This window comes from Gorilla gorilla, chromosome 17, assembly GCF_029281585.2.
Source record: "Gorilla gorilla gorilla isolate KB3781 chromosome 17, NHGRI_mGorGor1-v2.1_pri, whole genome shotgun sequence".
Taxonomy (NCBI): domain Eukaryota; kingdom Metazoa; phylum Chordata; class Mammalia; order Primates; family Hominidae; genus Gorilla; species Gorilla gorilla.
This window is the reverse complement of record NC_073241.2, coordinates 78,483,069-78,508,061: the sequence shown is the minus strand read 5'-3', so window position 1 is coordinate 78,508,061 and position 24,993 is coordinate 78,483,069. Positions and strand designations below refer to the sequence as shown.

Below are 24,993 nucleotides of genomic sequence, written 5' to 3'. Positions count from 1 at the left end.
GATTTTTGTACATTGATTTTGTATCCTGGGACTTTGCTGAAGTTGCTTATCAGCTTAAGGAGATTTTGGGCTGAGACAGTGGGGTTTTCTAGATATACAATCATGTCATCTGCAAACAGGGACAATTTGACTTCCTCTTTTTCTAATTGGATACCCTTTATTTCCTTCTCCTGCCTAATTGCCCTGGCCAGAACTTCCAACACTGTGTTGAATAGGAGTGGTGAGAGAGGGCATCCCTGTCTTGTGCCAATTTTCAAAGGGAATGCTTCCAGTTTTTGCCCATTCAGTATGATATTGGCTGTGGGTTTGTCATAGATAGCTCTTATTATTTTGAGCTATGTCCCATCAATACCTAATTTATTGAGAGTTTTTAGCATGAAGTGTTGTTAAATTTTGTCAAAGGCCTTTTCTGCATCTATTGAGATAATCATGTGGTTTTTGTCTTTGGTTCTGTTTATATGCTGGATTACATTTATTGATTTGCATATATTGAACCAGCCTTGCATCCCAGGGATGAAGCCCACTTGATCATGGTGGATAAGCTTTTTGATGTGCTGCTGGATTCAGTTTGCCAGTATTTTATTGAGGATTTTTGCATCAATGTTCATCAAGGATATTTGTCTAAAATTCTCTTTTTTGGTTGTGTCTCTGCCAGGCTTTGGTATCAGAATGATGCTGGCCTCATAAAATGAGTTAGGGAGGATTCCCTCTTTTTCTATTGATTGGAATAGTTTCCGAAGGAATGGTACCAGTTCCTCCTTGTACCTCTGGTAGAATTCGGCTGTGAATCCATCTGGTCCTGGACTCTTTTTGGTTGGTAAGCTATTGATTATTGCCACAATTTCAGAGGCTGTTATTGGTCTATTCAGAGATTCAGCTTCTTCCTGGTTTAGTCTTGGGAGGGTGTATGTGTTGAGGAATTTATCCATTTCTTCTAGATTTTCTAGTTTATTTGCATAGAGGTGTTTGTAGTATTCTCTGATGGTAGTTTGTATTTCTGTGGGATCGGTGGTGATATCCCCTTTATCATTTTTTATTGCGTCTATTTGATTCTTCTCTGTTTTCTTCTTCATTAGTCTTGCTAGCGGTCTATCAATTTTGTTGATCCTTTCAAAAAACCAGCTCCTGAATTCATTAATTTTTTGAAGGGTTTTTTGTGTCTCTATTTCCTTGAGTTCTGCTCTGATTTTAGTTATTTCTTGCCTTCTGCTAGCTTTTGAATGTGTTTGCTCTTGCTTCTCTAGTTCTTTTAATTGTGATGTTAGGGTGTGAATTTTGGATCTGTCCTGCTTTCTCTTGTGGGCATTTAGTGCTATAAATTTCCCTCTACACACTGCTTTGAATGCGTCCCAGAGATTCTGGTATGTTGTGTGTTTGTTCTCGTTGGTTTCAAAGAACATCTTTATTTCTGCCTTCATTTCGTTATGTACCCAGTAGTCGTTCAGGAGCAGGTTGCTGAGTTTCCATGTAGTTGAGTGGTTTTGAGTGAGTTTCTTAATCCTGAGTTCTAGTTTGATTGCACTGTGGTCTGAGAGACAGTTTGTTATAATTTCTGTTCTTTTACATTTGTTGAGGAGAGCTCTACTTCCAACTATGTGGTCAATTTTGGAATAGGTGTAGTGTGGTGCTGAAAAAAATGTATATTCTGTTGATTTGGGGTGGAGAGTTCTGTAGATGTTTATTAGGTCCGCTTGGTGCAGAGCTGAGTTCAATTCCTGGGTATGCTTGTTAACTTTCTGTTTCGTTGATCTGTCTAATGTTGACAGTGGGGTGTTAAAGTCTCCCATTATTATTGTGTGGGAGTCTAAGTCTCTTTGTAGGTCCCTCAGGACTTGCTTTATGAATCTGGGTGCTCCTGTATTGGGTGCATATATATTTAGGATAGTTAGCTCTTCTTGTTGAATTGATCCCTTTACCATTATGTAATGGCCTTCTTTATCTCTTTTGACCTTTGTTGGTTTAAAGTCTGTTTTATCAGACACTAGGATTGCAACCCCTGCCTTTTTTTGTTTTCCATTTGCTTGGTAGATCTTCCTCCATCCTTTTATTTTGAGCCTATGTGTGTCTCTGCATGTGAGATGGGTTTCCTGAATACAGCACACTGATGGGTCTTGACCGTTTATCCAATTTGCCAGTCTGTGTCTTTTAATTGGAGCATTTAGTCCATTTACATTTAAAGTTAATATTGTTATGTGTGAATTTGATCCTGTGGTTATGATGTTAGCTGGTTATCTTGCTCGTTAGTTGATGCAGTTTCTTCCCAGCCTCGACGGTCTTTACAGTTTGGCATGTTTTTGCAGTGGCTGCTACCGTTTGTTCCTTTCCATGTTTAGTGCTTCCTTCAGGAGCTCTTTTAGGGCAGGCCTGGTGGTGACAAAATCTCTCAGCATTTGCTTGTCTGTAAAGGATTTTATTTCTCCTTCACTTATGAAGCTTAGTTTGTCTGGATATGAAATTCTGGGTTGAAAATTCTTTTCTTTAAGAATGTTGACTATTGTCCCCCACTCTCTTCTGGCTTGTGGAGTTTCTGCCGAGAGATCCGCTGTTAGTCTGATGGGCTTCCCTTTGTGGGTAACCCGGCCTTTCTCTCTGGCTGCCCTTAACATTTTTTCCTTCATTTCAACTTTGGTGAATCTGACAATTATGTGTCTTGGAGTTGGTCTTCTCGAGGAGTATCTTTGTGGCGTTCTCTGTATTTCCTGAATCTGAATGTTGGCCTGCCTTGCTAGATTGGGGAAGTTCTCCTGGATAATATCCTGCAGAATGTTTTCCAACTTGGTTCCATTCTCCCTGTCACTTTCAGGTACACCAATCAGACATAGTTTTGGTCTTTTCACATAGTCCCATATTTCTTGGAGGCTTTGTTCATTTCTTTTTATTCTTTTTTCTCTAAACTTCCCTTCTCGCTTCATTTCATTCATTTCATCTTCCATCACTGATACCCTTTCTTCCAGTTGATCACATCGGCTCCTGAGGCTCCTGCATTCTTCACGTAGTTCTCGAGCCTTGGCTTTCAGCTCCATCAGCTCCTTTAAGCACTTCTCTGTATTGGTTATTCTAGTTATACATTCGTCTAAATTTTTTTCAAAGTATTTAACTTCTTTGCCTTCGGTTTGAATTTCCTCCTGTAGCTCAGAGTAGTTTGATTGTCTGAAGCCTTCTTCTCTCAACTCGTCAAAGTCATTCTCCGTCCAGCTTTGTTCCATTGCTGGTGAGGAACTACGTTCCTTTGGAGGAGGAGAGGCGCTCTGCTTTTTAGAGTTTCCAGTTTTTCTGTTCTGTTTTTTCCCCATCTTTGTGGTTTTATCTACTTTTGGTCTTTGATGATGGTGATGTACAGATGGGTTTTTGGTGTGGATGTTCTTTCTGTTTGTTAATTTTCCTTCTAACAGACAGGACCCTCAGCTGCAGGTCTGTTGGAGTTTGCTAGAGGTCCACTCCAGACCCTGTTTGCCTGGGTATCAGCAGCGGTAGCTTCAGAACCGCGGATTTTCATGAACCGCGAATGCTGCTGTCTGATCGTTCCTCTGGAAATTTTGTCTGAGAGGAGTATCCGGCCGTGTGAGATGTCAGTCTGCCCCTACTGGGGGGTGCCTCCCAGTTAGGCTGCTCGGGGATCAGTGGTCAGGGACCCACTTAAGGAGGCAGTCTGCCCATTCTCAGATCTCCAGCTGCATGCTTGGAGAACCACTACTCTCTTCAAAGCTGTCAAACAGGGACATTTAAGTCTGCAGAGGTTACTGCTGTCTTTTTGTTTGTCTGTGCCCTGCACCCAGAGGTGGAGCCTACGAAGGCAGGCAGGCCTCCTTGAGTTGTGGTGGGCTCCACCCAGTTCGAGCTTCCCGGCTGCTTTATTTACCTAAGAAAGCCTGGGCAATGGCGGGCGCCCCTCCCCCAGCCTCGCTGCCACCTGCAGTTTGATCTCAGACTGCTGTGCTAGCAGTCAGTGAGACTCTGTGGGTGTAGGACCCTCCGAGCCATGTGCGGGATATAATCTCCTGGTGCGCTGTTTTTTAAGCCCGTTGGAAAAGCACAGTATTAGGGTGAGATTGACCCGATTTTCCAGGTGCTTCTGTCACCCCTTTCTTTGACTAGGAAAGGGAATTCCCTGACCCCTTGCCCTTCCCGAGTGAGGCAATGCCTCGCCCTGCTTTGGCTCGCACATGATGCGCTGCACCCACTGTCCTGCGCCCACTGTCTGGCACTCCCTAGTGAGATGAACCCGGTACCTCAGATGGAAATGCAGAAATCACCCGTCTTCTGCATTGCTTACTCTGGGAGCTGTAGACCGGAGCTGTTCCTATTCGGCCATCTTGGCTGCCAGCTTCTTTGTGTAGTTTCATTACCACTTGAGATGCAATTAAATTTGTTTTAGTTTTCAGTTTGAGGGAATTTGTTTTTCTTTTTAGTTCAACTTTAGTTTTTGAGTATGTATAATTTTAAGCTGCATTAATAGAGTATAATCTTTTCAACACTGCCCAAAACATGACACATCTAGAATAATCTGTTTACTTCTTTTTGCCATATTTTAGGAATGGCCAGCCCAGTATCAAGGGTGGGATGATACGAGTGGTTTATCCTGGATCTGGATGGCAATAAGGGGATATATTGTCTATGTCTGTAAAGAATTTCAAAACTATAATAAAACTAACAAAATTTGGTCTGGGTTTTTATTCTCACCATGCACCAGCAATTCTCAATACTACCAGTGAGAAAGTACTTCTCCCTTCACTGAGTATGTTGCTAAGAAGCTTATTAAGCAGTTTGAGTATCCAAAGGAGAGTAATAAGACTGACGAGGAATCCGAAAACCATAGCCCATGAGAGATGAACAGATTTTAATATCAATCAGAGAAGAAAAGATGAAGAAATTCACAATTTCCTCATCTATTTAAAGACTGTAGTGTAAGGAAATAAGTTAGACTTTGTGTACTGAATTCCAAGTTTCATTACTGGGTAGAAGTTACAGAACAAATGGATTTAGCTTATTATAAGGAGAAGTTTTCTAATTGTTAGAATTTACATATCTGTGGAATGAGGCTATTTGTCAAACTAGAGAGTTCTTTTTCCCTTAAAGATGTATAGTAAGAGCAGTGCGAACATCTCACAAGGGATGTTAGATATTCTTCTGTGGATAGATCTTGCACATGATGACCTCCTGGGCTCTCCCAGCCCTGTGATTCTGAGATCACAGTGCCCATTTCAGGAATCCTCACTGTCTAGACCCATCCACTAAAATGAATCATCATCTTATTCACATCTAAGCCCCATTACAAGTTTATTAATATCATCCCTTTCAGTGGAAATGTGAAATATTTTATTCAGGTATGCTAATGTAATTAGCTCATAATGTTGTCAAATGCTTGAGAAGTTGAGATTGTAGTTCTGCTGGGTATTTGTTTCTCTTGTCAAATATCATACCATCAGTGAAATTGTTCATAACCACCAAAATTAACAATTAGCCCCTTCAGCCCCTCTTCCACCTTTATCATAGTTATTTGCTTAACAAATTTATCTTGTTTTTTTTTTACTCATTGATTCTGAATCTCCCTCTATTTAAATGTATATTCTGTGACAGCAGTCCTCAACCTTTGTTGCACCAAGGACCAGTTTTGTGGAAGTCAGTTTTTCCACGGACAGGGGCAGAACAGGGGATGGTTTTGGGATGAAACTGTTCCACTTCAGATCAGATCATCAGGCGTTAGATTCTCATGAGGAGCATACAACCTCAATTCCTCGCATGTGCAGTTCATAATAGGGTTCGTCTTCCTATGAGAATCTAATGCCACCACTGATCTGACAGGAGGCGGAGCTCAGGTGGTAATGCAAGCAACGGGGAGTGGCTCTGAATACAGATGAAGCTTTGCTCATTCAACTGCCACTCACCTACTACTATGTAGCCCAGTTCCTAACAGGCTTCAGAATGGGGGATGGGAACCCTGGTTCTATGAGAGCAGAATCCATGTATCTTTTTGTACTACTGAATCCCAAGCATTTCGTGTTGGTACATTTTTCTGTAAGGGAATCCGTGTCTTTTGTTGGCTTTTAAAATGGCCACCTAAAAAAATTTAGGAACTACTATAAGAGTAATGGTGTCAAAATCAAATACCACTGTTGAGATTTTGAATCTGTGAAGGATAATTGCATTCTTTATATTTTGTCTTCCCTTCCAAAATCATGCTAGTTAGTGTTTCTTCATTTATTCAAGATTTCTTTTATGCCAAATAGTAAATTTTGGTAATTTTCTTTATATAGGCCATAAACATGTATTATTAATTTAATTTCTTGCTACTTTTTAATCTACTAATGGGTCTACTAATGAGCTTTCTCAAAGGAAGGAAAGGAGGGAAGAAGAAGGGACATTGGAAAAGGATATACAGAATATTTTTATCAGTCTAGGTAAAGGTTAACCTGCCTCTGGTAATCTCATTTTTTTTTAAGTTCTTTAAGCATATAGATAATTAAGAAAATAAATTGGCTAGGCACTGTGGCTCGTGCCTGTAATCCCAGCACTTTGGGAGGCTGAAGTGGGTGGATTGCCTGGGGTCAGGATTTCAAGACCAGCTTGACCAATATGGGGAAACCCCATCTCTACTAAAAATACAAAAGTTAGCTGGGCATGGTGGCATGCGCCTGTAGTCCCAGCTATTCAGGAGGCTGAGACAGGAGAATTGCTTGAACCCGGTAGAATTGCTTGAACCCGGGAGGCGGAGGTTGCAGTGAGCCGAGATCGTGCCACTGCGCTCCAGTCTAGGCAACAGGGCGAAACTCCATCTCCAAAAGAAAAAAAAAGTTAGAAAAAGTTCCTATGGAAATGTGTTATAATTTTATTATTAAAGTACTGAAAAATACATTATTAGAAAACTTCACCTTGGAATCTTTTTTAAGCATTACTTTTTTGCTTGTGGTTTTTGTCATCTTTTACAGACTTGAATGTTGTTCTAGGACAGAATATTGTCGTACTTTATTTTAGTGAAGCATAACCATATCGAATAACATTTCAGAACTATACATTGCACAATCTTGGACATTTTCTTGTAAGAAGGCACTAAGGAAATTTTATTTTTGTGAAAGTAATTCTTAAGTAACAGTGACTGTTTTTTATGGGCTAGCTCCAGACCACATTTGCCTACTTCCCATGATCTTGTTTTTCTGATGTCCCAAGCTTTAAGTATAGAGGTCAGAATGACATTTTAGGGCTCTAGGTTTGAATCTTATAATCTTAAAATGGATATTATTCAGTTTATCAAAAAGATCAGTTCTATTTTTTTTCAGATTAAAAATAAATTAGGCTGGGCATGGTGGCTTATTTCTGTAATCTCAACACTTTGGAAGGCCAGGGTGGATGGATCACTTGAGCCCAAGAATTTAAGACCAGACTGGGCAATATAGTGAGACCCTGCCTCTAGTAAAAATTTTAAAAATTAGCTGAGTGTGGTGGCACACACTTGTGGTTCCAGCTATTTGGGAGGCTGAGGTAAGAGGATCACTTGCCTAGGTAGTTTAGGCTGCAGTGAGCTATGATTGTGGCACTGTACTCCAGCCTGGGTGACAGAATGAGACTCTGTCTCAAAAAAAAAAAAATTAGTTTTACCAAAAATAGTGCAAATAATTTTCATTTACCTTTAACTAACATTCCCAAATGTTAAAATTTTACCACATTTGCTTTACTATTGTGTTTGTCTCTTTTTTTTGAAATGGTTGAGAATAAGTTTACAGACATGATGTCCCATTGCTAAGTACTACATGTTGTATTTCTTAAAAATAAGGATATTTTTCAAAATCAGGAAATTAACATTGATAAAAACTATTTTAAGTAAAAAATGCCTTTTTTTCTCCTCCAAGTCAGGAATCTAATACCAAAATCATGTTACATATAGTTGTCTTCTTTCATCTTTTTTAATCTGGAATGGTCCCTCAGTCTTTCTTTGTCTTTTATGGCCTTTAAAATTTGGAGAATACAGAACAGTTTTTTGTTTATTTGTAGAATGTCCCTCAATTTTGGTTTGCTTGATTTTTTGGGAATTAGATTTTGGCTATGCTGTGATCATATCAGGAGCCACATGACATCTACTTGTTCCATTACTGATGTTAATGTTAACTGTGATCCCTTGTTTAAAGTGCTGGTGATACACATTTTTCAAGAATATCGTTCTTGTATTTTCTTAAGTTTTTGCTCTCTTTTGGTAGATGGAGTCCTAGAATCCTTTCCAAGACTCAATAGAAATATCTCTTTAAATATAAGCCTACTTTAAAAGATTTTAACTACTCTGTTTTGGAGATTAACAGCTTCTTAAGACTTTCTCTATTTCAGAGGAATTTTGTTTTGTCTAATAATCTGTCTCCTGCTCTAGGTTGTAAGCTCCTTAAGGGTAGGGATTGTGTGTACATCATTCCCCACCCTGTCTTCAATGCCCAGCACTATTCCCACATGCAGTAGATAGTAGTTACTGCTTGACTGATTGGTTGTTTGATAGGCTGGTGGTTGAATGGATGAATGGATTGTTCGTTTGTGGAAATTTGCCCATTTCAAATCTTCTAACTTACTAGTTTTGAGTTCAACATACTTTAAAAATTACCTATCACCCTCTTGGTATTAATACTTTGATATAGTTTTGATGTAGTTCTTCAGACATGATTCTCAAGGACTAATAATAGCCAAGGCATATCAGATGATATGTTCACTATTTTGTTGATTCACCTTTTCAGATTGATTTTACATTCTCTTCTCTCTAGCTTGCTATTTTTAAATGGCCTGAAATGTGGCATCAGTGAAATTACTCTGACAATAATAGTAATAATTCTTATTGGTCCTCTTATTACTTTATTTTTTTGTAATATCACTTTAAAATCTTGGAGCGGTTTAAAATTTTTTACTTCTACGTTGTTCACTTATGGGTTTGAGGCTTAGAGAGATCATACAACCACTATTATAAAGCTGCCAATGGGTGAGCGGGATTTAGGTTTCTAAGTTTTGTCTTTCTTTAAAAAATTTTATTTTTGCAAGCACTTTTCCAAAGGATTTCTAAGTTTTCTGACTCCTAATTCAGTGTTCTCTCTACCATAATCTCTTCCATATTGTAGTAGTATTATTGCCTACTTGCCAGGAACATATTCCTAATACCGTGAAGAAAAAGTATTTTGTATCACTTTGTTCTACCAAGGCGTGTTTTATGTGGTTCACTAATGACAGCCTATTTTGAGACTTTTCTCCCGGTGAGTATGCCTTTTCTCCCCTAAATAGACTTTTTAAAGAGCAGTTTTAGGTTCACAGCAAAAGTGATCAGAAAGTATAGAGTTGCCATATATCCCCTGGCCTCCAACCTCCCCCACTATCAACATCCTGTGCCAGAGTGACATATTTGTTATAGTTGATGAACCTGCATTGACACATAATCATCCAAACTACATAGTTTACATTAGGGTTCACTCTTGGTGTTGTATATTCTTTGGTTTTTGACAAATGTATGTATCCACCATTATAGTATTAGTACAGTAGCTTCACTGTCCTAAAAATCCTCTATGCTTTGTATATTCATCCCTCTCTCCCCTCTAACTCCTGGCAACCCCTAATCTTTTTGCTGTCTCCATAGTTTTTCCTTTTCCAGAATGTCATATAAATGGAATCACACAATATGTAGCCTTTGCAGATTGGTGGCTTTCACTTAGTAATTTAGGTTCCTCCATGTCTTTTCATGACTTCATAGCTCATTTTTTTAGCCCTAAATAATAATCCATCGTCTAGATGTACCACCGTTTATTTATTTATTCATCTACTAAAGGATACCTTGGTTGCTTTCAAGTTTGGGCAGTTATGAATAAAGCTGCCATAAAGACCTGTGTGCAGATTTTTGTGTGGATATAAGTTTTCAACTCTTTTGGATAAATTCTAAAGAGCACAATTTCTGGATTGTATGGTAAGAGTATATTTAGTTTTATAAGAAACTGCCAAACTGCCTTCCAAAGTAGCTATACCATTGTGCATTTCCACCAGCAGTGAATGAGAGTTCCTCGCCTGCATTTGGTGTAATCCATGCTCTGGATTTGGGCCATTCAAATAGTCTGTGGTGGTGTCTCATTGTTTGAATTTGCATTTTCCTAGTGATGTATGATGTTAAACATCTCTTCATATGCTTATTTGCCATCTGTATATCTTCTCTGATGAAGTGTCTGTTTAGATCTTTTGCCCGTTTTTTATTCTGATTGTTCATTTTCTTTTTTAACTTTTTATTCTGACAGTTTTTTTTTTCTTGGGCACCATCTAGTGAAGATACACAGAAAGCTTTGAGGACATAAAAAATGATTTATTTTTTCAAAGGAAAACTCCTCTCTTTCTGTTTCTCTCCTTTTACCTTTGTCTTTCAGTTATACCTGCCGCCACTTGCGGAGATATGTTTATGTGTTGGACAAACTGTATTTCCCCCACTCTCACTGTTCTACGCTTCAGCATTGCTTCTCGACCCTCAGTGACAATGGAGAGGAACTCTTGTCTTTAACTTGCTCTCACATTCTCAGATCCTATGCTTCCAGGTTATTAACCTCTGCTGTCCATTTACTGCATGCTGCATGTTGTATATGACTGACAATTGCATGTTTTAATAAGACATGTGTCAATTAAATTATTAAAGACAACATTTATATTTGAAATGGTACTAAATAATTTTTTTAAAATAATAGCTGGATTTTGTTTCCTTACAAATGTCTTCTTAAGTAATTTATATTATGTTTCATGGGAGAGAGGAAAGCTTTCAACCACAGAGTTGTCTATATAAACTTGCCAGAACTATTCTATACCGCATTCCATTTGGGAATCTTTTGATTTAATTTATAGTAGTTGGAGTGCTCTGATTTTTATATGAAATAGACTCTACAGTTACTATGACCTTTGAGTTCTCCTTCATGCAAGCACACCTGAGAGCTAGCTGTAGGATTTCACCTATGTTCCGATAGAGGTGCATTCAGTTGAGCAGGTTGATTTTATAGGAAGGCAGAAATTATACTATTGGGGTTTTGTATTTTGTACTCGTTTTATTTACATACAGAGTGGCTATAAAATCATATAAAATCAGCAGGTTGCAATGTGTCATGGATGAATGTAGATTAAACATAATAGTGGTAGGTGGAGTAAGAAAGAGACAAGCTGTCAATCTCGAATATCAGAGAAAATCAACACCTGCTGTTTTGTGTTTATCGTGCACCAAAATAGAGGGGCAGTATGACATTACCACTTTGTGCTTTGCAGTTAACATTTTTAACACTTTTTTTTTTTCTAAGTAAGAGATGACTTATACCAGCACTATACTGTTAGCTAGATATGGTGATTTAAGGCAATAACTTCACTGCCAGATGATTTAGATGAAGAAGGAGAAAACTCCATGACAACCTTAACCAGAAATTAGCAAACATTTAGAATTTAAAATAGACCTTTTCAGATGATGAAACATATAAAACTTGAGACTATACATAATATCTAAGTGAAAACACTTGATTGCTAGGAAAGGAAAGCAGTCTGGTGTGTAAGTTGACAGAGACTTTTCTTGGAAGCAGAAAGATTTTATAGACTCGTGATGATGTTGATCAGCCTCACATCGAGTCAATGTAGATACTTTTGAGAAATAAAAAACTGAGGGTTAGAAAAGTAAATGAAAATAATAGAATTAACTGTTACGTATGTAATGTTAGAAGAATTTATCAAATTTAGCAGACTAAACCCAGTGACTTTCCACTGGCTTATGGAAAGTGAGGGAATATCAGGTAAGTTGCATGATACTCTCAGGAATTGGAGACAGAGTGTGTCTGGTTTCGAGGAATGAGGAGAACTGCTGCTGATCATTGAACTTCTGAAATGTGCAGGATAATTGACGTCTTTTTCTTTTTTCTTTTTTTTTGAGATGGAGTCTTGCTCTGTCACCCAGGCTAGGCTGCAGTGACTCAATCTCCGCTCACTGCAACCTCTGCCTCCCTGGCCCAAGCAATTCTCCCACCTCAGCCTCCTGAGTAGCTGGGATTACAGGTGTGCACCACCATGCCTGGCTAATTTTTATATTTTTAGAAGAGATAGGGTTTCACCATGTTGGCCAGGCTAGTCTTGAACTCCTGACCTCAAGTGATCTGCCCGCCTCGGCCTCCCAAAGTGTTGGAATTACAGGTGTGAGCCACTACACCCAGTCGACCTTACTCTTATTTACTAGTGTATCATCGGACTCTCCACAAAACCAATAGGAGATTTTATATGTAAGTGGAGAGAGAGAGACAGAGACAGAGCTATTTTGGGAATTGGCTTTGGCTATTGCAGGGGCTTGCAAGTCTGAAATCTGTAGGGCAGGTTGGCAGCCTGGAAATTCAGGTAAGCCTTGATATTGCAGTCTCAAATTCTAAATGCACAGGGCAGGCCGTCAGACAAGTGACTCAGGCAGGATTTTTATGCTGTGGTCTTCAGACAGAATTCCTTCTTCCTCGGGAAACCTCAATCTTTATAATAGCTTCAGCTGATTGGGTGAGTCCTATTCATGTTATAAAAGGTACTCTGCTTTCCTTAACATTCCATAAATGTTAATCACATCTGCAAATACCTTCACAGCAACATCTAGACTAGTGTTTGACCCAACAACTGGGCACAATAGTTTAGCCAGGTTTACACATGAAACATCATCACACTATGCTTCTCTTCTGTGTTCTTTGTTACCACGTATCTGTTCCATGTGTTTTTCTTTGTGTATATCCTATCCTGTCATATCTCTCCTATGGTTTTGTGGAAACTATAAGCCTTCTGGGGGTAAACACTATATCTTGTTCATTGTTATACATCGTATAGCATATCATGCCTGGCACATTGTTAACCCTCGTTAATACAGCTGGCAGCAGATTTTAGCATTCGTCATGTGTGACAGAGGCCCCTGTCTTTTTTCTCCTGGAGTCACACTCCTCACCTAGCAGGAGCAGACAGGAGACAGAAATACACGTTCAGCTGGGAAAATAAAAGAAAATGAAAGAAAAAGGAGAAGGAAGACAAAGTAGGTAAAACAAAAGTTTAAAAATGAGGAGAAAGATGGAGACACCATGTGGTGAAAGCAGTGTCCAATTCCTGAGCCTCCTTCCCCTGATGCCCAGCAGAGTTCAGCCAACACTCAGTTTCCGAGTCAGTGTAGAATTTATTCTGCATTTTCTGTTTCCTCTTTCAACACCTTTCCTGGAACCCCCTCATTCCTTACCCACTTGGGTTTCTCGGTACTCTCAGCTGGGGTTTACAGTATGAAGCCTCCAGAGGGTATTTTTTCAATACCAAGCCCTCCTGAGGCCCTGCCCATTTTTTTCTGAACAACAGAGAAGAAATACAGTGTTAATATAGTGTAGTGGCTAGGGGCATGGGCTCTGGAGTTAAGGCTTCCTCACCATACCCCCAACCAACTTTCACTCCTTGCCTTACCACTTGCAGTCTGGGACAGGACAGAGGACACTGTTCTATTCAGGACAGACCTGAATAGATTTGCATAAAAGGAATTACCTCGCCATCTTCTCTTGCCGTGTTCCTTTGCAGGTGACAAACATTTTGCATACACAGTGACACATGGCCAGGTGGAGTGTAGTCCCTGCAGTTGAGAGATTTTCTTCAACAGAACTACATTATATAGAGAGACAAACCAAGCCAAATATCTGAATGGAGCAATCATGGACTTACTTAACAAAATCAAATAGCTTTCTGTTATGCGGAATTTAAAAATGTAACTCAGTTTCTAGAGAGAAATATAAGCTTATTTCTTAAAAACGAACTTTACCAGCTGGGCGCGGTGGCTAATGCCTGTAATACCAGCACTTTGGGAGGGCAAGATGGGCAGATCATGAGGTCAGAAGATCGAGACCATCCTGGCTAACACAGTGAAACCCTGTCTCTACTAAAAATACAAAAAATTAGCCAGGCGTGGTGGCACATGCTTGTAGTCCCAGCTACTCAGGAGTCTGAGGCAGGAGAATCGCTTGAGCCTGGGAGACGGAGGTTGCAGTGAGCCGAGATTGTGCCACTGCACTCCAGCCTGGGTGACACAGAGCAAGACTCCGCAAAAAACAAAACAAAACAAAACTCTACCTTAGTCAAACATGACTTACTGCTATAGATAGAAGTCTTACTCCACTGCAAACTTCTTCCAAATGTAAGAATTCGTTTCACAGCAACCCTGAAAGAGAGCACTTCTGTGTGCTGCTTACCTCAGAAGGCAGTAAAGCTCTTGCTGTTTCATTTTTAGAAAGATTAGAATATGTTAAGCCTGCCTACCAATAATTTTTGTATATTGGCTATAGCTCTGTGCTTTAGAGAAACACACAAATGTATAAACTGTGCTGTCTATGAGGTCCCCTTGGGTTTTTGAAAACACCTGTCTTTGACTCCCCTTAATTTTTGTTCTCTTCAGCTTAAATACCTTGGTCACTTAAACCATTCCTGACAGCCGATGATTTTTAGATTATGCAGTCTTTTTATTATCTTCTTGGATGATTGCTAGTACCCATCATAAAATTTGATATCCAGAATTTGATATAATATTTCAGTATAGTTTATAATTTAAAAATATGAATTATAAAATTATAGTTATAAGTTATATGTATTTTTTTCTCATCTACTATGGCAATCTGTAATAAATTATACTCTTAATTTGTCCTAAGACTGGAGTGATTTTTAAAAACAGGCACGCCTTGACTCATATAGAATTACCAGATCTTTTTCACACAAAAACACATTTCTCTAGATTTGTATATTTAATTATTTGAATGTGATTGCAGGGCTTTACATTTGTTCTTATTTAAATGTAATGTATTGAGGCCAGGCACAGTGACTCACGCCTGTAATCGTAGCAGTTTGGGAGGCTGAGGCAGGTGGATCACCTGAGGTCAGGATTTCAAGACCAGCCTGGCCAACATGGTGAAACCCTGTCACTACTAAAAATACAAAAAATTAGCCGGGTGTAGTGGTACATGCCTGTAGTCCCAGCTACTTGGGAGGCTGAGGCAGGAGAATCGCTTGAACCCAGGAGGCAGAGGTTGCAGTAAGCCAAGATCACGCCACAGCACTCCAGCCTGGGCAACAGAGTGAGACTCTGTTTCAAGAAATAAACAAACAAACAAATATATGTAATGTACTGAGTTTATCTTGTTTCTGAGTCGCATTTTGTGAAGCCATAAGCCTTTCAGACCTGTTAGCTCCTCCATTTTACCCCCAGAAGCATTGAAATCAGCTCTCAAACTACCAACCTTGGATTTGACTTCTCTAGAAATCAAATTTAGAATTTTGAGTAAGCGCTTGAGAATTTCAATTCATTGCTAGGCTTTTTTGGTTTGTGTGTGGACTTCAGTAGCGAGTTGAGGTTTACTTAGTGCTTTTGAGAATGATTGTGATATGGTCAAAGCATGCTGCTTCTGATGACTGTCATGCATTTAAGTGAATCTGAGAGGAAAGAATCTGACTTTAGGTAACAGACCAATACTGCTTAGAGTTCCACGTCCAATTTTAAGTTCTAATTTCTTAGGTTTCAGGGTGGAGTAGTGAATAAGTTTGGTGAGAAATCTGTGAAGTAAGAAAGTACCTATTTGTCTTTATTTTTACTTCACATACTTTGCTGATGTCAAAAATATAGCTGCTACTATTGTTTTAATTAGGCCTGAGGCAAGGAAAAATGAAGGGCTAAGTTTAGTGTTGAGTTAATTCTGTTGCAGTGGCACAATTTATTTTGAGTTACTATTAACTCGGCTCTTCAGATTGTTGCTGCTTGATGAGAGAAAGCTGAAAAGAGCATCAGAAATGTTTAAAAATTATTTTCTAACACACATTGAGTTAAAAACATTATATTCTCTTTTTATAAAGTAAAGCATGTTAACACTGAAGTCCTTGACTAGTTAATACTTTGCCAGGATCAGTGGTTCCTGACCTTTTGGGGCTCATATAACTCTTCTACAATCTATTAAAAATTATAGACCCTCTCTTCAAAAACCAGAAATAGGAGTGGACCTGATTTAGGCTTACATGGACCTGATTTAGGTAGAATTTTAGATATAGGTGCTGTGTAAAAGAGAGACTCCCCTGCCTAAATAATAGTGGCTTAAAGAAGCAAATGGAAGTTTACTTCTCAAGTAAAAGTATGAGCTAATGTGGCAGCTCTGCCCCATATTATTTTCAAGACCCAGAGTTCTTTTCTGTTGTGTTCCATCACCCCCTGTGTGTTGCTCTGACCAAAAGGTCTCGAATGGCTCACCACAAGCTCTGCATTTCAGATAGCAGAAGAGTGGAAGGGACTAGGGTTGGATGTACATTTCCATTTTAAGGGCATCACACATCCCTTTGGCCAAAAGTTTGTCATAGGACTACCCAATGTGCGTGGTGAGCTGGAAATAAAGTTTTCAGCTAAGTGACCCTGTGGCCTGCTAAGTATTCTGCTGTTGGGTAAGAAGGGAAGATGGTTATGGGGACAACTAACAGTCTCTGCCATACAATAGAGAGTTCCTGTCCTGAGTAATTAACAAATGCTTACTCAGTGATTACCGTGTGATTAGTCCTGTGCCAAACAGCAAATGGGGTTCATGGTGAAGACAGAAAAATAATACCATTGGGAAAAAATCATTACCTTGTACTGTTAGTTAAATATAAAATTAGTAACATATAAAAAGCGATCTCTTCTGACAGGAGAATCTGAAGTAGTCTGAAACAGGATTATCTGAGCAGTAACTAAGAATAGATAATGTGCTATTAGCAGAGTAGGCATGGAAAACTCAAGTCCGGAAGTTCACATATAGAAGAGCACATGACATATGCTAAGGCAGTAATAGGATGTTTGGCAAAAACAGATTTATCTGTGATATTAATCAGTATTGCAACGAGTTACATTCTCTAGGGCCAGACTCCCGAGGGCCTTGAATGCTAGGCCAGGCCATTTCATATATTTTATTTGTTTTGGCTTTTTTTGTGTATGATTTTGGTAGCCCTTTGAGTTTTACTTGGTGCTTTTGAGCCTGACTGATGTGGTCAAAGCATGCTGCGTCTGATGACTGTCGTGCATTTAAATGAACCTGAGGTGAAAGAATCTGAATTTAGGTAATAGACCAACACATAGACTACCTGATTGTGGCAGTAGAGATGGAAAAAGAAGGACTTAATGGAGGTGAACTTTGAAAAAAAAAGGAATTGAAGTATGATATTGAGAGAACATAATTCAACATTGAAATGGTGTAGTATGAAATATTAGTAGGAACTGTGTTATTACTTCTGTGCATGTAGTTAGTTCCTATCAACATGGCAAATATTTAGTATGTATCATTTGTGTGGTTTATATTTTATACTGTAAGAGGAGTGTGCTAGGGGTATTCTTATTACCGATACTCATATTAAAAGCTTTGTGTAATCAGTTGGTAAAAGAATGATTTTTTAAGAGTGAAGATTTTTTGAACTGTCCAACCATTTAAAAATTTGTTATACTAAAGATATGGCATAATATGTGATTCTGGATTATTTTCCAGCCATACAATGCAATACAAAGAATGGCGATTCAAGAGATCTGTTTCACAACATGGTGATTATTGTTAATAACAATGTATTGTATACATGAAAATTGCTAAGAGAGTAGATCTTTAAGTGTTCTTACCACAAAGAAGTATGTGAAGCAATGAATATGTTAATTTGCTTGATTTAATCATTTCCACAATGTATACATATATCAAAACATCATTTACATCATAAATATATATATAATTTTTGTCAATTAAAAAAATTAGTAGTAATGAAGATAGTGGATTCTATAAAGAAATATGCTAGAAGTATTTACCAAAAGTCATTAAAATGTTAATATATTGGAATTTATCTTAAGGGAAGAACTTAACCTAAAGAAAGAGTTATATTTAGGAACAAAATAGAAGAATGGTCAAATAAACTATATCCTATCAACTCAATGGAATATCATACAGCCATTAAAATATTATAAAGAAAAATAAGTAGAAATATGGAAAACATTTGACATACTGTTTATGAAAAAAGAATATAAGCTTATATACTGCTATTTTGTATTTTTAGTAGAGTTATATTTGATATAATGTTTAATAAAAAATATAAAATTATATACTGCTATTAAAACAACTATATAAAAATTATGTATGTGTCCAAAAACCACATAATGTATAAAAATAGCTGTGGAACAATAGTAAAATGTACATGACATTTCTTTTTTAAATTATTTAAAATTTATCTTTTGCAAGTTTAAATAAATTTTTTCTCTCACTTTTCTCTACCCTCCTCCCAACCACCCCTAAGTTACATGTATGTCTTTGGATTTTCTTTCCTTTTTTCCCTCTACTAACATAATGCAATGCCACTTTATTAATAGGCAAAGAACTGCAGTGGTTTACAGGATTAGATAGGAGTTCTTCAGTATGATCACAGAGAATTTCTCCCATGGTTTATTTTAGAACTTTCATAGATTTGCTTTTTTTCTTCTTTTAACTGAATGGATTTATAATTCTAAGTACGTGTAACATGAAATCATTTTTATATCTCAACTGTAGCACTTTCAAATTTAGGAATATTTTTACCCATTTGTCATGTCTTTTATACTGTGCTTTAAAAAAAATCACATCTGGTGCCATTTTATTACTTTCAAAGGATTGCATCTTCAGTCTAAATCTAAGACAAAGCTCTAATGAGTTTCCTCAAAACAAGTTTTAAAAATTGCTGGAATGGTCTTGTCATATAATATGCTATTCACTTAACCTGTAATGAATAAATACTTGAAGCTATAGTAATAATTTTTCATGCATATGATGCTGTCGTAATAATTCTGTTGTGGCTGTGCTTTATTGATTTCTGTGCCACTTCTGTGGCATGAAATGAAATGTATTATCCCACTTAAACCATTATGGTTTCCTTTTGAATTACATATTCACTACTTGATCCTGTCATCAAGCCTATTCTATTTTCCATAATGTGGTATTCAGTCTTAAAGATTTACAGCGTTAGTCAGTGCAGTATAAGTCAAAATAGGACAAGTAAATTCAGATCAGAAAAGTTGGTAAGAAAATGTAATAGATAAATTTTTTTATTTAATTATACTTTAAGTTTTAGGGTACGTGGGCACAACGTGCAGGTTTGTTACATATGTATACATGTGCCATGTTGGTGTGCTGCACCCATTAACTTGTCATTTACATTAGGTATATCTCCTAATGCTATCCCTCCTTTCTTCCCCCACCCCACAACAGGCCCTGGTGTGTGATGTTCCCCTTCCTGTGTCCAAGTGTTCTCCTTGTTCAATTCCCACCTATGAGTGAGAACATGCGGTGTTTGGTTTTTTGTCCTTGTGATAGTTTGTTGAGAGTGATGGTTTCCAGCTTCATCCATGTCCCTACAAAGGACATTACCTCATCCTTTTTTATGGCCGCATAGTATTCCACAGTGTATACGTGCCACATTTTCTTAATCCAGTCTATCATTGTTGGACATTTGGCTTGGTTCCAAGTCTTTGCTATTGTGAATAGTGCTGCAATAAACATACGTGTGCATGTGTCTTTATAGCAGCATGATTTATAATCCTTTGGGTATATACCCAGTAATGGGATGGCTGGGTCAAATGGTATTTCTAGTTCTAGATCCCTGAGGAATCATCACACCGACTTCCACAATGGTTGAACTAGTTTACAGTCCCACCAACAGTGTAAAAGTGTTCCTATTTCTCCACATCCTCTCCAGCACCTGTTGTTTCCTGACTTTTTAATGATTGCCATTCTAACTGGTGTGAGATGGTATCTCATTGTGGTTTTGATTTGCATTTCTCTGATGGCCAGTGATGATGAGCATTTTTTCATGTGTCTTTTGGCTGCATAAATGTCTTCTTTTGAGAAGTGTCTGTTCATGTTCTTCACCCACTTTTTGATGGGGTTGTTTTTTTCTTGTAAATTTGTTTGAGTTCTTTGTAGATTTTGGATATTAGCCCCTTGTCAGATGGGTAGATTGCAAAAATTTTCTCCCATTCTGTGGGTTGCCTGTTCACTCTGATGGTAGTTTCTTTTGCTGTGCAGAAGCTCTTTAGTTTAATTAGATCCCATTTGTCAATTTTGGCTTTTGTTGCCATTGCTTTTGGTGTTTTAGACATGAAGTCCTTGCCCATGCCTATGTCCTGAATGGTATTGCCTAGGTTTTCTTCTAGGGTTTTTATGGTTTTAGGTCTAACATCTAAGTCTTTAATCCATCTTGAATTAATTTTTGTATAAGGTGTAAGGAAGGGATCCAGTTTCAGTTTTCTACATATGGCTAGCCAGTTTTCCCAGCACCATTTATTAAATAGGGAATCCTTTCCTCATTTCTTGTTTTTGTCAGGTTTGTCAAAGATCAGATGGTTGTAGATGTGTGGCATTATTTCTGAGGGCTCTGTTCTGTTCCATTAATCTATATCTCTGTTTTGGTACCAGTACCATGCTGTTTTGGTTACTGTAGCCTTGTAGTACAGTTTGAAGTCAGGTAGCATGATGCCTCCAGCTTTGTTCTCTTGGCTTAGGATTGACTTGGCGATGCGGGCTCTTTTTTGGTTCCATATGAACTTTAAAGTAGTTTTTTCCAATTCTGTGAAGAAGGTCATTGGTAGCTTGATGGGGATGGCATTGAATCTTTAAATTACCTTGGGCAGTATGGCCATTTTCATGATATTGATTCTTCCTACCCATGAGCATGGAATATTCTCCCATTTGTTTGTATCCTCTTTTATTTCATTGAGCAGTGGTTTGTAGTTCTCCCTGAAGAGGTCCTTCACGTCCCTTGTAAGTTGGATTCCTAGGTATTTTACTCTCTTTGAAGCAATTGTGAATGGGAGTTCACTCATGATTTGGCTATAATAGATAAATTTTAGAAAATCGTTCTTCTAACTTAATGTGTTTCTGGTTTGGGGTTTTTCTTTTTTTCAAGAACCATGGGAGTGAATTGTTTACATGCATTCTAGGGGAGAGTAGAAGGCACATTTTGAGAAACTTCACCGCCTTCTTTACTTGACCTCAACAGATGAGCTAGGTAGTGCGGCCCCACCCTCTTTTGGCTTCTGTGACAGCATACTCCTGGCTTTCTTCCCTCCCTTTTGCCATTTCTTTTTATGGTTTTTGGTTTTAAACATTAGAACTTTTAAAAAGCTTGTTCCTAAAGCCCTTTTCTGTACTTAAACTCTTACCTTAGCCATTTTCATCAATTTCTATGACTTTACATGACATCCACGTGCCAATATGTTCCAAATTGATAGTCCAGCTGAAACTCTGAGCCCTTGTCCTGTCCTGAGAGCTGCCTTACTGTTAACATCAACACTCATACCTCACATGTCCCATCTCCCAAGAGAACTCTTAAACTTTCTCCATAAACCTTTTCATCTCCATGAATGGTGCCTGTATCCATCAAGTTGCTTCTGCCCACCATCTAAGAGTCAGCAGCATTTCCCCCTCACCCGCTGTATTCATCCCCACTACATCCATTTCAGTTCTCTATCCAAAGTATAAATCAAATCTGTACTTTTTTTTCTCTGTTACCACTGCCAGTCACCCTAGCTCAGACAGTCCTTATCACACACCTGGACTCCTACCTGGTCCTTTTCCTCAAGTTCTGTCACCCCACCCTCACCCCTAATTCCCGATCCAGCAAGCATCTTCATAGATTCTAAGTTACATGTATCTTCCTTGCTCAACCCTTTAGTGACTTTTCTTTGACCTTAGGATACTACATTCTCTAGCCATATCAATTGTGCTTTCTCTTCCAGGAGTTGCTCACCCCTTTTCTATCTCAGGACTTTTTGCATGTTCTTTCCTGTCTTTTTCGTTCTCCATATTTTCTTAACATTTGTCACTTCCTCAGACAGGTTTTCCTTTATCCAAAACATTGTTATGTTAATATTATGGTTCCTCTCACACACCACCCCTCGCACTCTCTCACTCTTGCTGTCACTCTCACTCTAAGAGTAGATCATTAGTTCCATAAGGGCAGAAAATGTGTGTGTGTGTGTGTGTGTGTGTGTGTGTGTGTAACCACTGATCCCTAGCACTTAATATGATACTTGGGTATTCAATAGGTGCTTCATATTTGCTGAGAATGGGTAATTTTGTTTTGCTGAAATGAACTTAACTTTTTGCAGACTTGCTCAGTCTACTAATGACCACTTTTCAATAGACTTAGAGAAGCAGTAAAGTGTGATCCTGTTATAAAGCTACTGTGTCTTAAAAGTAGCATTCAAGGCCGGGTGCAGTGCAGTGGCTCACGCCTGTAATCCCAGCACTTTGGAAGGCCAAGGCGGGTGGATCACCTGAGGTTAGGAGTTCCAGACCAGCCTGGCCAACATGGCGAAACCCCATCTCTACTAAAAATACAAAACATTAGCCGGGTGTGGTGGTGGGTGCCTGTGATCCCAGCTACTCGGGAGACTGAGGCAGGAGAATTCACTTGAACCTGGGAGGTGAAGGTTGCAGTGAGCCGAGATCGCACCACTGCACTCCAAGTTGGGCAACAGAGTGAGGTTCCATCTCAAAAAAAAAAAAAAAAAAAAAAAAAGATGGTAGCATTCAAGAGAGCATAATTAGATAATGAAGTATTTGGTTGTAGTTCTCTGGTTATAGTTTCTACCGATGTACAGTAAAACTACCTGACTAAACGAAGGCTCCCTAAGTCTTCTTGAATTTGTGGAATTGCATTGCTTTTCCTCCCAGTGAAATAATTTACAAATTTTCCACTTATTGAAATTATCTGATAACCATGACCATCAAGGCAATATCAACATGCTTTGAAACATCCCTCCTAAAAACACAAAAGTTTTTCTTGTGGTTGTATCTATAGTGTTGGTTGGGTAGGGTGCTTTGGCTTCAATTCTGGGTAGATGCAGTAGTGTAGATTCTGTTATGATTTCCTCAGCTAGGAGGGGAGGATAGGGAGAGGCTGGTTAATGAATACAAAATTATAGCTAGCTAGAAAGAGTGAGTTCTGTTGTTCTGTGGTACTGAAGGGTAAATATGGTTAACTACAATTTATTGCATATTCTCAAAAAACTAGAAGAGAGAATTTTGAATGTTCACAACACAAGGAAATGATGAATATTTGAGGTGATGGCTATCCTAATTACCTTGATTTGATCATTACCCGTTGTATACACACATAGAAGTATCACTCTGAATCGCATGAATATGTACAGTTATAATGCATCAACTAAAAAGGAGAAAACTTAATTTTAAAGTAACACAATACTTTGAGTAGACAGTGAACTGAACTAACAATTACATCTTGTTAGGTAAGAATAAAGTGTTGGGAAAATATATACATATATGACCATTAATTAAATAAAAGCATGAAAAAATCATAAAATAACATTTACTCTGCTAGCTTCAGCTAAGCAGAAGAGCACAGAAGGGAAAGCAAAATTATTTTACATTAAATTTTGCCTCTTGACATTTAAACACAAAATTGGAAAAATTTGAAAATAGAGTAGTCCTAGCAAGCTTTACCGTCACCACTCACTCCCCCAAAAAGTTTTCCTTTGGCATAAGTAAATTATGGAGGCTGATGACTGCAATAGTAGTAACAGAGTGAAGTTTCAGGAATATAGGTAAAACATAAGAAAATATGTATTTGTGTATATTAAAAATACCATTTAACTTTTTAATTCAAAATGACTTAGCAGAAAATCAAATAAATTTGTACTATAACTGGAAATATTTTAAAAATATTTTTGTTGTATTACTTATGAGAGTATTGTTAAGATTTATTGAAGACTAACAGTAACATTAAAACCCCACCCAGAATAAATTTTAGATTACTAGCCTGCCACGGTGATCTACACTAAAATGTCACCAAATTGTAGTATCATTCAAAAATGGAAGAAATTAAGTCAGTGACTAAAAATATAACAAAAATACTTATTAACTAACTGGATTTTTAATCTGTAAGAAGGATGTCATGAGAATTTTGGCATATGGAAACAATGTAAGAATAGGACCTTAGGAAAGAACGATATGAAATTCATATTTGATCCAAAAAATGGTAGTAGATCCTTTTTTCCCACCAGATGCTCCTAGGTGTAGATCGCATTGGTGAAGGAGGCACTCTAGTCTCAGTTGATGTAGAGTGCATAGGTGTGGGTGTGTAGGTGTGACCAGAATTCCTGAATATGGACATGCTAAATAACAAATTAAAATTTCTCGTGCAGTTTAAACTGTGTATGGAGGATTTGGATTGGATACAAAATTCCTCAAGTTGGATGCTCTTCCTCTGGGCTGCCATTTGCAGGGAATTTCATGTACATATTCAGACATGCAGACTTGCACAACTGCTTATTATAGAAATATTCTTTGTTACTAAGTGTCTAACAGACTTAAACATACAGGGTTTCCGTATATGGAGAAAAGTGATTCCACCCACTCCATGCCCTGGCACGTCATGATGCCAGCCCTTAGATTTATTTGACTTCCACAATTTAAATAGACAGTGATGTAAATCAGAAGTTAATGTTTCACCTACTGGCACTAAGTAACTAAATCATCACACTGGTGATGAGGAAGGTAAATCCTTTTCAGTTTGGCTACAGAATGGAAATGACATTTATTCCAATATGATCTAAGTTATATTGACAACAGAATGATTTATTTCTATGTTATAAAAGATGAAGAAGGAGAGGAGAATACAGAGAAGTTAAATGGTTTGGCAGTGATCACACAACAAGCTGAAAGTAGAATCCAAGTCTCTCTGGAGTCCCTTCTCTGATCAAAGTTTCATCTTATTGAATGTCACAGCATTATAAAGTGAGATAAATGTATCTCACCACACATGTGCTTAGTGAATTATTCTCAGTAGATAGCTTCTTCTATTTTTAAAAATTTTGTTCTGAGATTTTAAAATTTCAGTTCTATTCTCTTATGTTTTAAAACCGTGTTTACAGATTTGAGCTAAAATGGGAGTCGAAGAGTGACTTTGGCATTTTTCCATGACTATTCTTGTATTGATCTTAAACTGGCATCA

General features: G+C 38.0%; 1 protein-coding gene across 9 annotated transcripts in view; it reads left to right on the top strand.

The window, feature by feature from the left end:
* Positions 1-24,993, top strand: part of DYM (dymeclin) — a 410,032-nt gene that overhangs the window by 236,231 nt on the left and 148,808 nt on the right. For 4 of the 9 annotated variants that reach the window (XM_055368706.2, XM_031003624.3, XM_055368708.2 and 1 more), the window contains one exon: positions 10,365-10,529. The exons of the other annotated variants lie outside the window; for them this stretch is intronic. In XM_055368706.2, coding sequence (XP_055224681.1) covers positions 10,365-10,529 — 165 coding nt within the window. The remainder of the gene's footprint in view (positions 1-10,364; positions 10,530-24,993) is intronic. 9 annotated transcript variants of the gene reach the window in all.